This window comes from Zootermopsis nevadensis, unplaced genomic scaffold (assembly GCF_977971745.1).
Source record: "Zootermopsis nevadensis isolate Lab colony 2312 unplaced genomic scaffold, Znev_1.0 Znev_ptg000020l, whole genome shotgun sequence".
NCBI lineage: Eukaryota > Metazoa > Arthropoda > Insecta > Blattodea > Termopsidae > Zootermopsis > Zootermopsis nevadensis.
This window is the reverse complement of record NW_028259152.1, coordinates 148111-163638: the sequence shown is the minus strand read 5'-3', so window position 1 is coordinate 163638 and position 15528 is coordinate 148111. Positions and strand designations below refer to the sequence as shown.

Here is a 15528-nt window from a genome sequence, read left to right as displayed (position 1 = left end):
TTAATCTGACAATTTCTTCTACCCAACACGGATTAGACTCGAGCTTGTCGGGACTTCACGGTCATATTTTAGATCGTCAACGTGTGTCTGTATCCCCACCCTTTTTTTTTGTAATGAAATGTAAGTTTTGTAAGATTATTTTCCGGCCTGTTTAATTTATTAGGTAAAAATAAACATAGAAAAAATTCATAGACAATTGACTAGGGAGTCTATGGTTGGTAACCCTGTCGCTCATTACTTTTTATGACACATCAGTGTAGCTTTATTTTATGTTTTACAGCAATCATCCAATTTCTTTGGGAAATTATCTTAAGTAGCGTTAACAACTTGGATAAGTAGCACTGAACCAGTAAAAGACACAGGAAATTATTGCATAGATAATATTAAAGTCGGTCTTAAAGAAAGAGACTGTGGACTGGATTAATTTGACTTAGGAAGTGGCTGGTTGTAGTAAACACGGTAATGAACTGAATCATTTTTCTTAAAGTCTGTCTGTCTTTAGCATTTTATTTAATAGATTACAAAAACAGATTATCGGACGGTGCCTAGTCACAATACTACTCTTATCGTAATGTTATAAATTATTTGTTATCGTGTTTTGTTTTTTATATAATTCTTTTCGTTGGACATTTCTGTGAAAAATGCCAGATAAAGTTTTTAATAGAAACTCAGCATGCATCGTAAATGGCCAATGGCGATCAGCACAACGGATGTTCAGATGTAATATTTTGAAGGGAATTGGAAATTTTGAAAAAAAAAAAACGGTCTTGACAGTCAACAGCAGTGTATCACCACTGAATGGCCTCCAGTGTTCAACTACGTATATGAAATTTTTTTCCATGTTTCTCCTCCGGTGTCATATGCGACAAAACCACTCTGAAAAGTTTTAATTTATGTTGAATTTATATAGTTTTTCATCTTATAGTGTGTTTGATAATATTTGACCTTTGAATTTTGAGGTCAACGTCAGTGGTGTCAGAATTGTCTCGGGCCAGTGACCTATGCGATGGCGCCTGTCTAGCTGGGTAATGACGTCATCACTGGAGGACTCCCCGTGTTAATTTCCGGCTTGCCGGGGATTCCCCAAGCTGATACTTTTACCTAGTTACGTCCACATTCCAAATGTATTATGTTAAAGGTCTCCATTCGAATTATAAAAGATAAATTCCAGTGTTTGGCCCACAATACAGTGTCGTTAAACTGTCATCGACATATTAACCACTGTGAGATCCTCCGATCTCATGGTATGAGTCATTTACGGTATTCGATAGCTTCAAGTACAGAATCGCGTATCTGAGTTTTGTTACCTGAGGTCTGATGCTTTATTGCCGGTTAAGGGGTCATCATGTCTGGCGGTTGTGACCTATGTTGTCATGTAGGTCGGTGTCAAAGTTCTGTATAAAAACACCGCTTAAATTTCAGTGTTGAATTTCGCTGTGTTGATTGATGTATGTAAGCGTTGTTCTGTATTGTGGCCTTAAGAATACTATAAATTTGTGAAATAATCATTGTTTCAAAATCGCAAATGTTTATGATGATTTCAGTCCACGCATGAGAGGAATAAACGCTGATAAACTCTGTAAATTCTTATAAATTTATTGTCTTGTGTCGTCGAACATATTGGGAGACCCTTATTGTCGTCTTGTAGTTTGAGTACCAGAAGTGCCATTAATTAATAATCCCTCAGTTCGAGGCATAGTCGCGTTCTTAACCTTGCTTCTACATTTTACAAAGCGACGTTACATCACGAACAAGACGATATGACAAGGTCAAAGCTGAGTGATCCTGCTAGAGTGGGCCAAAGGTGCCGTAGACCAGAGCCCTTTTCAACCCACTTCATCACGTTCGAACGAAGGAAAATCTTGTCAGACACTAGAGTAAACAATGTTCAGTGCCGGAAAAAATTGATATTTTCTCTTATCCAAGAAGCGACTCATGAAATTTATATTGGTTAATTTAAAGCGTTGTCACGAGAAAAGTAAAGTTAGACACCTCAGGAGAAAATATAACGTGTAAGACCAGAGATTAGATGGGAGGAATATATTAAAATATAGCTTAAATAAATAGGGTGTGATAATGTGAAGTGGATTTATCCAGATGAATTTAAGGACTCACGGATGGCTAATGCAGACACGGTAATAAAGTTTTTGTTTTATGTAGGCGGGATATTTCCTTTGAATGGCTGAGCGACTGTTAGCTGAAAGACATTTACGAAAATACTTGTCTACATAATTTCTGTAATCATGTCATGAGGAACTGATATTCTCTTTTGTTCCTGTCTTGTATTCTACTCTGTATTCTGTTGATTAACAAACTTTCGTAACTTTTAATTAACCGGTTGTAGATTTCGTATTATATTTTCATTGTCTCTACAAGGCCTACCAGGCACTGATTCTTGCTCAGCTGCTGAATGCTGCTCTATCGTTTATAAACAGTGTTATTGCATGCGGTCTGCTAAATTCTCGCCAAATGACTGTATTATGAACCTACAGATTTTGAATAGAAAATTGTGTGGGTCATCACATCATCTCTTGTCGCATCAACTCGACATTTGAGTCTCATACTTCATGAAAGTGCAGGTTTACGTCTGTGACGATAAGAATAAAAGAATTACACTAATAATAAGGGGATAAACTGAAGAAAACTTGATTCAGTAGATGGGAGATGGTTACGTGTTATGTTTGTCGATATAATTAAAGTACTTTAAAAAGTCATTGCCCAATGTTTGAAGTATATTTAATAAAGCAACTTTTCGGGAGTTGTCAAATCAACTTGATAAATAGTAGTTTTAATCTTCCGTTTCAAGACTCATCCAACAATAATAATTTATAAGATAGTGTAGTGGCGTCATATTGTGATTTGACGGAATAACCAACTAATTTAATTTTAATTTAATAATAATTTATGCTGTTTTTGTTTCGTTCTCTTGCCTAGTATTTTGTTGACCGAAGGACACGTGTGGAGACACGAATATTTGTTTTAATAGTTTTCAAAATGCACTTGGAAATGCCAATAACAAGTTGGCATAGAGGCTTGAGCCACTGATTACAATAAATAAGGTACAAAAATTTAAATACAAGCAAGTTGTCTTAAACAAGAAACGACAATATCGGTGCTTTCCTCGAATTATGTTCCGTTTATTAGATTTTTTCTGTCAAAAATGTCGAAATATTCTTACCTGGGGTCTCGGGTTCGATTCCCGGCGGTACCCGAATGTATAACTTGTGTTGGGCAAGGCCGTGGTCTAGGCAACACGGAGTTTTCCTCCGGGGGCTTCTTCCCCGGTTTCTCCGTGGCATCCCAACAATTACTCCATTCACACACAGAAGAAGGCAATGGCAAAACCACTTCTGGATCATCTGCCAAGAACGTATATGAACAGGTCCCAGTCCGAGAAAAGGATTGAAGGATCCTGTTCATATGGACCTGTCGCCAGACAGGTCACTAAATAAATATAAATAAATTCAATAAGTCTTGTATTCAAATATTCGAATGGAGAAAAACGTTGATTTAAGAATTGTTTCTATGGCAATACACTGCTTCTTTTCATTTCCGCACAAGGTCACAATTAAGTGGTCATCTTTTCCATTAGGGTGAGTTTGGTGTTAAAAATAAATATGTAGGTGAATCTTATGGAGCCCATTTTCTTTCAAGTTCCTACATATTCCAGTCGACCTTAACCTGTACTTGGCTATTGCCCAGTTCGATATTAATCAAGAGACTGAAATGTTTGTAATGAAATTCTAGATGCAAAAATCTTGCAGCAGATAGAGCAATCTATGATGCAGCGCGATGTTTATTCGATCATGCGCATTTCGGCTTGCAAATAACTCAACTATCCTAGCGGAGGATTTACTAACTACACAATCAGACGCCATGCTGGATTTTCCACCACCACCCGCATCTTCAAAATCGATTTCATGTGACGTCGTAGTCTGACGTCACGGGCGTGCTATAATGTTTTGTAAAGGGGAGGGGGTTTATATCGAGTTGTGGACGTCGTTTCGGAGAGGAGTCCGCTGTCACCGCTAGCAGCAGTGAAATAGGGTTCTGTTTGAAACAAGCCATGTTGGTGACATGGGACATCCTCTCTGGGAACGTTTCTTCGTCAACGTGGAAGACTTCCATCCTCATCTACTGGTTCATGCTGGTCGTGTTCTTCACCAATCAGCAGGTTTCAGCAGAGGTGTTTACCAACTCGTTCCTTGTCAGGCTCCATGGGGAACCAGGCAACGAGGTAGCCCACCGGGTAGCCTCAAGGAACGGGTTTGAAAATCTTGGTCCGGTGAGTTTTATATGACTTAATGTATCAACTGGCTTTCGCAAACATCAATACATTGACGGTCACTTACGTAAGCAAGGCGAGTAGAAAGTACTGACAAGAAAACACATGCTTTTTCCACACTGCTCTGAAAATTGTAATTATGTGATAATAAGAAATATATGGTGAATTATCATGATGATATTATTATTTAAATCGCATGGGATTAGGTTAGAAATTATTTTTATATATGGGGTAAACTTGATTGATGATGTGGCAGTATTTGTTTAATGTTATCGAAAATAATTTATGAATGGCTTATGGATAAGTAGTTGCCATGATTGTATAATTAAGTAACTGAAACTGTACTTAATATTACGCCACTGAATATGTGATATCTTTGGTTCATATACTGAACGAAGTTTTTGATCAGTATTTATAATACTGGGTACTTAAATTATTTAATAGATTTATTTCAGTTGCATCTATGTGCCATTTTAATATTGTTTGTTTCGTAGTAGGGTACATCTTAATACGCAGAATTGTACAATGAATTTTTGCAATTTACTTCTGAATTTGAATGTCACGCTCTTCAACTTCGAGGGTTACCGAGATCGTGATGATAAGATCTGTGCATTACAAAGAAATGCGTAGGATGAGGTTCTGCTCCATTCAGAAGGAGAATACCCAACACATCTGAATCTGATTTTCCACTCTCGAAGTATCTGACGGATTTTAACTTCATTTTGTACGACAGTTTCAGAATGCGAAATATAAGGTGTTGAATGAATGCAGTTTTTTCTGAGACTTTCATATATAAATTTCTAGTTCTATTGAAGTAAATTAATACGTGTTGTAACAGAAACTTACGTAATAGTAATAATCGCGAAGGTATCTTGCATTATTTTTCAGTTGTCTTTCAATCTTTCTGAAATTCCGCGTGATATTTTAAATGTTATGTCGCAATAAATTAACATAATTATATTTAATAAAAAGACATTTCTGGAGGATATCTTATCAGTCATTACTACTTCCTGACAGTAAATAACTTGGATTATAACTGATAAAAGTTAGACCTCGTTCTTGAATGTACAAATATTTAGTAATGTAAATATATGACATAATTAAAGTACTATAGTATTTTGTAACAATTGTCATGAATTAAACGCTGCCAGATTTTGACATTTGGATACATTTCTAAGTATGTCAAACGTTTACATCTAAATTGTTGAATTAATTAGACATAAAATTTGTAATTGTTTTCAAACTAGAGTTAGTTTGTGCTTAAGAAAATGAAATTTATTCGATATTTGAATTTTTAAGGGTGATGGATTTTAAATTTTCGTATAGTAATTCCATATGGACGTATAAATAGATAACATTTCTGAGAAATATACTGTCTCCATCTTCAGGATAAACGGCGTTGCTATCCATAAGACTAATATCGAAAAAATTAACTAATACCTACTGGGAATATTGTATGTAGATATTTGCAGACTTCTGAAAAAAATCCTTTTAGCTGGAAAGTTCTAAAACTATTGGAAATATCAACTCAAAAAATAACTTAGTGACTCAGTAGCTATTATTAATAAGCATGCTGTACTGATTTGTATTCTTGGAGAATGAGAATTTGTTTGTGGTTGCCTCCTATTATTGTGTACAACCCCAATTTCCTATGGACTGTTTTGTTGACCTATTTCAATTATCTTGTGGGGCAGTCAAATGCCAGCAGTTCAAGGCTCGGCGACATGGCACAGGTACGGGGTTGACCAAATCGATACGTTAAAAAGTAGCGCCGAAAATTACGTTTATGGCCACGACCCTAATAATGGCTACAGCGCGAATATTATAAACTATGAAAGGAGTTAAGTCTGTATGCAAATTTTTACGGAGTGTCATTACTATAAAGTGAGATCATATGAAGTTTAATGTATCTAGGTCTGTAAAAGTCCTAGATTTACTGCTCATTATAAATTAGAAATCTGGAGAAAATTTGAATTTAACATTCCGCCGAAATATTCTTCTCAGTAACAGTAAATCTAGATTTAAAATTTAAATAAAGATAATACGTATATACAAAAACTAATTTTGTTGTTGAATTTGTAGTCTTAGACTCAGTATGTTCTAGAATATATGGATGATAATATAATATGGAAATGGATGATGAATTATAAAATAATTAAATCGAACAATTCCAGATTTTAATGATTACATTTTAAAGAAGGGATAATTGGTGTTTGATACAGGATATTTAAAACGTTAAGATATTGTTTAATTGTATTTTATAAAACCTTGAAATTGAAGACAACGCTAGATGAATATTGCTCATTGTCATCATTTGACGGATGAAAATATGTACGTCACCTGAAATTGATCAATACCAAGCGGAATATAAAAGTGTAAATATGCTTCCATACTCTCTAAAATAACTTTTGCATGTACATTATACTATGTGAGTAAAATAATAATTTGATTTGTACAGCACTCTTTGCAATGAAATGTAACATATACACTGAAATTCTGAATATTCGATTATAAAATTATCGACAAGTAATGATACGCTTTGTATACATATATCAGCTTCATAGAGATGAGTTTATTTGTGGAGTTGGTTCAGTACAAAGTTAAAAGCCCGAGCTAATGGAATGCTCTCTTTGTTTTCAGAACAATTCTCTAAACTATATAAACAACTTTACTTTATATTTGTCTTTTATAAAACCTTTTTTGTTTGTGGATAAACATTGAGCTGTTATAACTAAATATTTGAAGTGATATCGTGATATTACATTTTGTTTTATCACTTTCAATCTACGTTTTATATTTTGACTAGCTCTCGTTATTAACAAAAATGGGGCAGAAGGAAATAGGTTTCAATGTAGGTTTACAGTTGGTATCAAATAAAGATTGAAACGGTCTGAGCATCACAGCATCAGAATTTACAATTTTGCTAAGTATGGATTTAATTTTCTGGAGACCTACCGAAGCAAACGCTCGTCACTTCAGCACCGCAATATTGCATCTTGTTCTACACTTCACTGAGGCCACGAAACTGTTTGTCGGTTGGCAGTATAACTCTTTTCTCTTTCTAATTAATTGTGAAAGAGAATTCCTTGTAACTGACAGAAAATATTTATTTTTCTTGTTCCTTTAGTCTTCCAAATTTTAGGATTAACATGTTTAATTTTCTATCCTTACTAGTTTATGTTAAGCTTGTCTGTCAAACATGTCTGATATATATATATATATATATATATATATATATATATTTACATATTCTACTTCTCTTGATAATTTTTGCACTTTTATTATAACTAATATTTGATAGTTTAAATATATTTTCCCCCACATTGAGGTATAACAATATAAAGAAATAAATTTAGTTATTCTGTAGAATATTATTCATATTTAAGAAATTGGACGGAATTTTTTCAAAGCCAGCGCGCTCTTCGTGTTGAAACTGTTTTTGTTGTAGAGTTTTTTTTACAACTGTTAACATGTCAACTTTACAATTTATTCATGCTACGTTTAACAAGTAGTCTATTTAGAATATGCTTACAAATTGTAGTACAATTTCCAATAAAAAGATTTCGTGAAAATCAATTCTGCGTTTACCGAGTTGTTACGTGTGAACAGACAGACATATACTAGGGAGTTAATGGTCATATTCTTTTCAATCTTTTGTTGAAAAATCGTCTAATTATCGCAAAGGAAAGTGGTATGAAATGTTTAACCAGAGAAACAATCTCAGTGTTTAGAGAAATGTATACATTAATTTCTTTTTGAGCGTCAAATTAATGTAGACATTTTGAAATTACTTATATTGGATGGTAAAATAATATTTTTCTTCTCTCTTTTACAAATTAACAAACGTGTAATATCGAAACATGGTTATGTGTCTTCGTATTTAAAAAAAAAAAATAGCAGTGCACTTAATGAAAAGCTGCTAGTCGCTCAGCTAGCCAAGAAAATCCTCCACTTTTGCGGAACCCAAAGTTCCATTATCATGAATATGGCTGCCTTCTGGGGTTTAGCCCCGTGTAGTCTGGTAGAATTTTACCGTCGTTTCGGATATTACTCTCCGCCTAGGCACTGCTTCTTGATGCATGTAAATACCAAATACATAGCTTTTTATATAAAACATTATATGTGATATTTATGGTTGTTTTGGCGGTCAAAATGTTGTTAATCTTCTGGCTTGTTAGAGGTTTAAGGAGACAATATGTTCCTTCATAACGATGGTATCTACCGGAATGTGAACACTGAGTTACAAACCAGAATACCGACGTCGACAAATAACGTATGGTTACCTTGTGGCGAAGTAGCGGTGGACATATTCTGCGTTTCACTTATCAGTATATTACACATATCGGATGGAACTGAGAAGTCTGAAAGATTTTATATTCCCTAAGTAGATATTTAAATTCGAGTGCTTGAATAATTCTGCAATGTCGTAAGGTCACTAATATTTAAATTTACTCTATGGAGATTATATAAAGGTGTATTTTCGCAAAAAAAAAAATTATTCCATTGCTTGAAATGTAATGTAATGCTATGCCGTACTAGATATTCCGTTAAACTTCAATATAAGATTCTAACGACTATTGCATTTTTTTTAGCTATCTCAGAATTTTATACAGTGACTTGAAAATTCTTAAAAGTTTCTTATTTGTTTAGACTTCAGTCATTAAAAACTCCGAAGCAAGTTTATGACTCAGAACTGCGTTGTAGCTTCGTATTGGTCCCAGTTGTCTGTTTACTGCAATAACTTTGTATATGAGTACATACACTATTTTAATACGGCCTTCAAAATTGCTTTTGGAGAATAGTTTGTCCGTGAGCTCTTATTAATGTTTACTATTAGTAGACCAAATAGAGAGTATATCTCTAGCTGCATTCATATAGTAGTTTCTATGTTGTACCTCCATGTTATTACAAACTATTTTACTTAGGATTATTTCTTTCCTGTTCTTTATTTGATTCCTTGAATCGATTGAATGTATTTATCCCGCCTATATAATACTTCAGAATTCATTCTGTACCTCAAAGAGAACACAACGTTTTACGCTGCTTAAGGAAATAATAAGTTTTTTTAAAGAATCATGCAAAACCCATTAATAAAAACCGCAGAGCTGCTGGCTGTTAAAACTGATGCTACGTGTAGTTCCTACTGGGCTTGAAAGGGTTGATTGAATGCATTTAGCTTCAAGATTTCTGTCTTTCAGTATTTGCGCTGTCTAGGTCATGGGGGTTTGGCCACTGTTCGAATTTCGCTCAAGTCATGGATTTTCGTCTCCGTATTTCTCTATTGTGTCGTCCTTTATCGGTAGAGGCCTTGCATCTGATTGATCACACATTTAAGGAGGCCAACCAAATCCCTAAATTGACAGCAATATTAATTTCGGAGATATTTTCGTGATGGTCTTTATTGGATTATATTGGCTCAGTTTAGCCAGGTGAAGGGCTGTAATAATAGCATTTATCATCGTTTGATTGTGCTACGGACACGTTTTCAAGAACTCGGGTATATGTAGTTAGTCAGGATGTGCCTTTTATGGTAAAATATTCTTGTTCTTTATTATCGCAGTTGACCAGTCTTTTAGTTGTGACAAAATTCACACAAGTTTATGCTGAAGGGAGAAATATTTACGGTCGAATCATCTTGACACAGTGGGCAGTCAAACATTGCGAAGAGGTGACACCATGGACTTGTCCCGCCGTATAACAGACACGCCATCAAGATATAACTTCGCGTCCAGTACGTTAAAGAATAAGAAGTCTGACAAATTGCCAGTGAAATACAAATACGAGTAATGTGTTTACTTTCTCGCGTTTTCCCTTGCGATAAGTCTAGATTCTATTAACGTGTTATCCTCTTTGTACGCTGGTACCGATAGAAGCCAGGACTATAAAATGTGTCATGAATGAGAGAATTTATAAATTTATATTTGAAAACTGCCTAAATTTCAGTCATTATTTCCCGTATTTTGGAAAAAAAAAAATGGTAGTTTAGAATTCTGCATCCACGATGTGTAAGCCTGTAACACTGAGTTTCCGTTATAAAATATTCATTGTTTAAAAAAACATGTCTTTAATTATAAGGAAATCGATTTTAAACACACAACTGTGTATTATTGTTTGTTTCTATAAATACATCGATGCTTAGTTCCAACTTCCGGGTAGTTGTGAGGCTGATTGACTTTCGATTAAAACGTTCTGTGTTATGAAAACTTTGCAAAGACGTATTATTTCTTAAATTCGTAAATTGAGTACATCTTTGTGTTTCTCTTTAAACATTCGTTGAAACTCAGAAGAAGGATTTCACTTTCTCCTGTCGGTAGTATAGAATAGACAGTGTTTTACAAACTATGATTTTCCACAAGAGCTCAGATGTGCTGCAAATTTTTTATAAGAAATTGTGTATTCGCACGTTGTAATTATAAAAAAAGGCAGTCTCTTATCTTTCGTAATCAGAATTCGTAGCACAAACACACACATACGCAGGTTCATTATCGATAGTTTTATTCAACGTATGTTACATCTTGTTTGCATAGAGATTTATATACACATTTATGGTCATGCGTAGTTTTGTAACGTGAGGCGAAATTTGTGGTGTGCGGTCACGTGTCCTTGACAAATCAGGGTGTGCCGAGGGTATAAAAAATTATTGAACACAGATATAACATTTAAAGATGCTGATTTACCTTCAATATAATACACCATTTCACGATTTAAAATGAATAAAATAATATTTTTGTTGTCTATACTAAGCATAAATTTATACTGACTCGTTGAGCGACATCGTTAAATTATGTGGTACAAATAGTTACCAATATCCTGTGTACTTGAAGCTACAATTCTGACGAAGGACGATGCCAGCGTGGTGCTGGGTATAACCCATTTTTCCAATCTGTTCGCTCAAATCCCTTGGTGCAGACGTTGTACCCAGCCAGCAGAATTCAAAGACTGTGTATTTCGTATGCCAAAAGGGATTTCTGAAGGTTATACAGGCCTGTGTAAATTCGTGTGCCACCACAATTTATAATAAAACGCAATATATAAGCTGAGTAATAAACCATCCGAAAATATTTTGAAAGACTTGAAGAATACATTAAATTCGGATTTTGTTCGCTGGGATTTTCATCCGTCTGTCGCATCCTTCTGTCCAAGTGAAGATTAAATTGTGCAAAACTGTAATTTTACATGTCGTCTTAAATTAGTACTTTTGATCTCGCCCTGTTTTAAATGGGGTGTATTTGAAAAAGGGGTGCTGTAAAGAATGTTTGGACCTAAGGGTGAGACAGAATAGAGAAGACTACACAATTAAGAGCTTTGTAATTTGTAGGTACTCATTAACATATTTATAGCCAGGCTGAACCGAGGAACTGTCTGTGTTCTGAGATGTTCGCTATGTAGTCTGCTCTGATGATGAAGGCAGCAAGTACTCTGAAACATAGGCAGACTTCCGCCAGATAACTCGGCCCTACAAGCTGGAAGACAGTATTTTTTTATATTAGGCTTACATCCTGCTCATTAAATGATGATGTTAATCTTCCTAATTGCGAAAGTCTTATCCAGCATTGACTAATAATTATTACCACAATTGCATGAGCTGTATTGTATGTCTGATTAAACGGGACTACAGATCTAATCAATTGAACGTGTGATTTATAAAACAGCTTTATACATTCATCATTTTACTCCGCGTTTATACATGTACAATTCATGAGAATGTTTCCGTTTGTGTTCACAAGTTTTAGTTAATTTTAACAACTCAATTAATTTGTATGATCTATGATAATGATCATCATAATTTTGATGGAGAGAATATTCTTCTGGTAACGTAATTGTCTGATATGTGTCCGGAGTGAAGTATCTCTCATCAGCTCAGTATGGATAGTCATGTTTTGTGGTAATGAAATGTGGGATCAATGCTTCTAACGATGTTCTATTCAGCACTCATAAACCAAATCTGTTTCCTTTTAGATGCTGGTGGTAAAGTTAGGTACTTTGACATTTCGCTCATTATACATCAGCGTTATCATTGGATTTATGATAGCTTTGATAATGCTCACTATAACAAAGATGACGTGTTATAATTTTAACAGTTGGACGTTCGCTTTAAAGCTTTGGGTTGGTTATCTCGCAGAACTGTGTACTGCGGCAAAGGAAATGTCAATGTTTTGAGGCGATTCAAATTGAGCAAGCTAAGTTCCATATTCAAATAAGCACACCATGTGTTTTGAATTGTAAACGACGCGTAGGATTAAAGGGAGTTAAGGAATACGGGAGAATTCACAGAGTGCATAAGGGGCTTATGTTAGCTTATTTATGGAGGATTACATTAACCTGGATGTCCCTGCGAACAAACTACTTTTAGGAAATCTAAATTCAATTTTGTGAAGACAGGAGTAACTCCATGGAGCAGAGTTGTTCTCGAGAATCTGATAGTCGCTTAACTTTTCAAAAGTCCAACCTTTCATTAAAACACAACGTTCATTCTTATTACAGATCACGTATCTTCTCTGATTTTGTAACCTGGAGGAAGAATCGACTGGATTTTGTTTCAAACGATGAAATGGTTTATAATTTTTTTGATTGCTTAAAAGAACACAGTGAGTTTCAGTTTTCAGAAATTTCTACCCATATGGGATGTCCAAAATACGCCCAGCACTCCCTCTGTCAAGAATTGTTATACTAAATCTGTATTGAGATGATAAATTTGCATCATATTGTGATAAATATATATTTGTTTAAATCTTATCAGTCTAATCACAATAAAATTTCTATTAAATATTAAATATTTAATATATTTTAAATATTTAAATATTAATTATGGTAATATTTTAATATTTAATAGGAATTTTATTGTGATTAGACTGATAAGATTTAAACAAATATAAATCTGTATTGTTTAACATTTTATTAATCCCGGAAACTGTCTGCTCCGACAATTTTTTTTATTATTTGTATCATTTCAATTCAGGTATTTGAGAGATAGTACCTTAAAGTAGGCCACGTCCGCTTCCTTCCACATCCCTCCCAAAATCATTAATTATCCTATCCGACGCTATGTAGTCTGAGTTATTGACGGAGTCTTTAAATAAACATATATGTGAAGTAAGATAACCACGGAAATATGAGGTATTAAGAAACATTCTTGTAGTAAAACCTGTGGTTATATGTTCTCTTCATTTTAAAACTCGAAGGTAGAAATGAACTGAAATTTGTATAGGGCGCTAATTTGTTTGTAATTATCTGACAATGTGCTAGAAAGAAAGGGCTAGTTGTTATTTGTCAGATATTCCTGTTATGACTCAACAGAATGGTTTCGAAGTACTAGAAGGTATATAAAACCTGTGTTACAAAGGCCGAATGTGAAGGTAGTTGACTTTAATGTAATCACAATATTATCGAATACTTTATTGATGTTTGTTACTGCAGCAATGTACGCCATGCTATGTTATGACCAGTGAACAAACCTCTGTAGCTAAACAAAACATATTGATTTTTAAATGTTTGTCGTCAAGAACTGGTGTATGAACTATTCATTTACGTTTTAGCGGGATCTCATGAAGTCTTTTACTTTTCATGTGATTTTAGGCAAGATCTGCTCGAATTGGTTTAAAATTTCAAGAAATTTGTTAGCGGAACGTTGTACTCTTTAGACCATTACACAAAGATATATAAAAATGTTTAGATTATTTATCATTTGTGGCATTTTAACGAGTTAAATAAGATGGTAAAGTTGCGTCATATTGTGATATAATAAGTATATATTAAATCTTGTCCGTCTAATCACAATAAATTCTTATTAAATATTAAAATATTACAATAATTAACATTTAAAATATTTAAAATATTAAATGATGTTCTTTATCGAAATATTCGATTTACATTAGACCATCATTTTTCATGTTTCAGTTCCTAAAAGAACCATCCTCAGGTGTATATAATTATATAAAGCTTCAAAACGATAAATAATTCAAATACAATTTTCATACATATGCCAGCGAGTTAAATAAGACGATAACGTTTAAGACATGCAGTTAGCAGTGAAAAATGAAAATCTAATAGCATCTACGTCCCATACATACAGAGCATATTTTATCCAAAATTTATAAAAGCTTCGACAAGGTGAGTGAGTTCCATAATTCTAAGTTCTGGATTCTAAATAATAAAAACATTTTTCTTAAAATAAAAAATGTCCTCCTTTCGTTCCTTTAGTTACTAATTAACAGCAGAACCATTATAAAAATGCGTTGAAGTGTCACGCCCTGCTACGATACACAGTTGTGCCACTGCCAGAATGTACAGAATTTTTTTTTTCGTTTTATATAGACGTAGCCAGCGTCTATTAAACTGTATATTTATTCACGACATATATCGTAAACTGGTAGAGAGTTCAACTGCATTACCTACTTTGTAACAACGTCTGAATTACAAGTGTGTCGATCGTAACTTCCCTGCAACAAATAAAATGTTTTCGAGCTGGAATAAAAGTTTGTCCACAAAACGCGCGACTCGGGATTTCTGCTCGAGTTGAAAATTTTATTGCAAGTGTTGTGTTCGTTTTTTTGTTACAAGTAAGCATGTTTGTGGGATGTTACGCCGTGTAATATTGTAGAAACTGTCCGACGTTTCAGATATGATTACTGCTTCCGTCATTAGGGCGATGACGCAACGTCTTATATAAGTCGTATTTATACACGTCGCCGTAAACCGCAATTACTCTGTGAAACGTTTTCAAAAAGCTTTTTCTAAAGTATCTTTTCGTTTTGCTTAACTGTGTCAATCAATTTTGATTCGACAATTGAAGAAGATTGTTCCTTTTAAAATGCAAATAAAAGTACTAAAAATGACAAAGATAAGAATAATTAAAATATTGTTGCAGCTGATTTACTACTTGAGTTTGGTACGTTCGTAATATCAGCCATTTTGTCGCTCAATGAGCATGAATTCATGTCTTCTCGATTTTGTTATCAATTGGTGTATTGTCGACATCAACGTAATCTATTGCAAGGAGACCCAATGCTGAATGCTTAAAAGACAGAGACTGACAATTCCTAAGTAATGCTCTTGAATAAAATATGTTAATACTTGTACAGAATTTGCGCAGCTGATGTGAGCAACGGCCTAGCAACTAGGGTGACTTTGATGTTTCGCCGGAGTCGCTGGTAGAGTCTGTTACAGGACCTGCCTAAAATTTAATTTTTTTAATACGTTTTGTTTCGTTGTATTTTAAATGGTACATTCTGTACATTGATGAC

At 34.2% G+C, this 15528-nt stretch overlaps 1 protein-coding gene across 1 annotated transcript in view; it reads left to right on the top strand.

Annotated features, from left to right (window-relative positions):
• The first annotated feature begins 3982 nt into the window (after positions 1 to 3982).
• Positions 3983 to 15528, top strand: part of amon (prohormone processing protease amontillado) — an 89571-nt gene continuing 78025 nt past the window's right edge. The window contains exon 1 of the mRNA XM_022064555.2: positions 3983 to 4285. Within this exon, the coding sequence (XP_021920247.1) occupies positions 4067 to 4285 (219 nt within the window). The 5' untranslated portion in view covers positions 3983 to 4066. The remainder of the gene's footprint in view (positions 4286 to 15528) is intronic.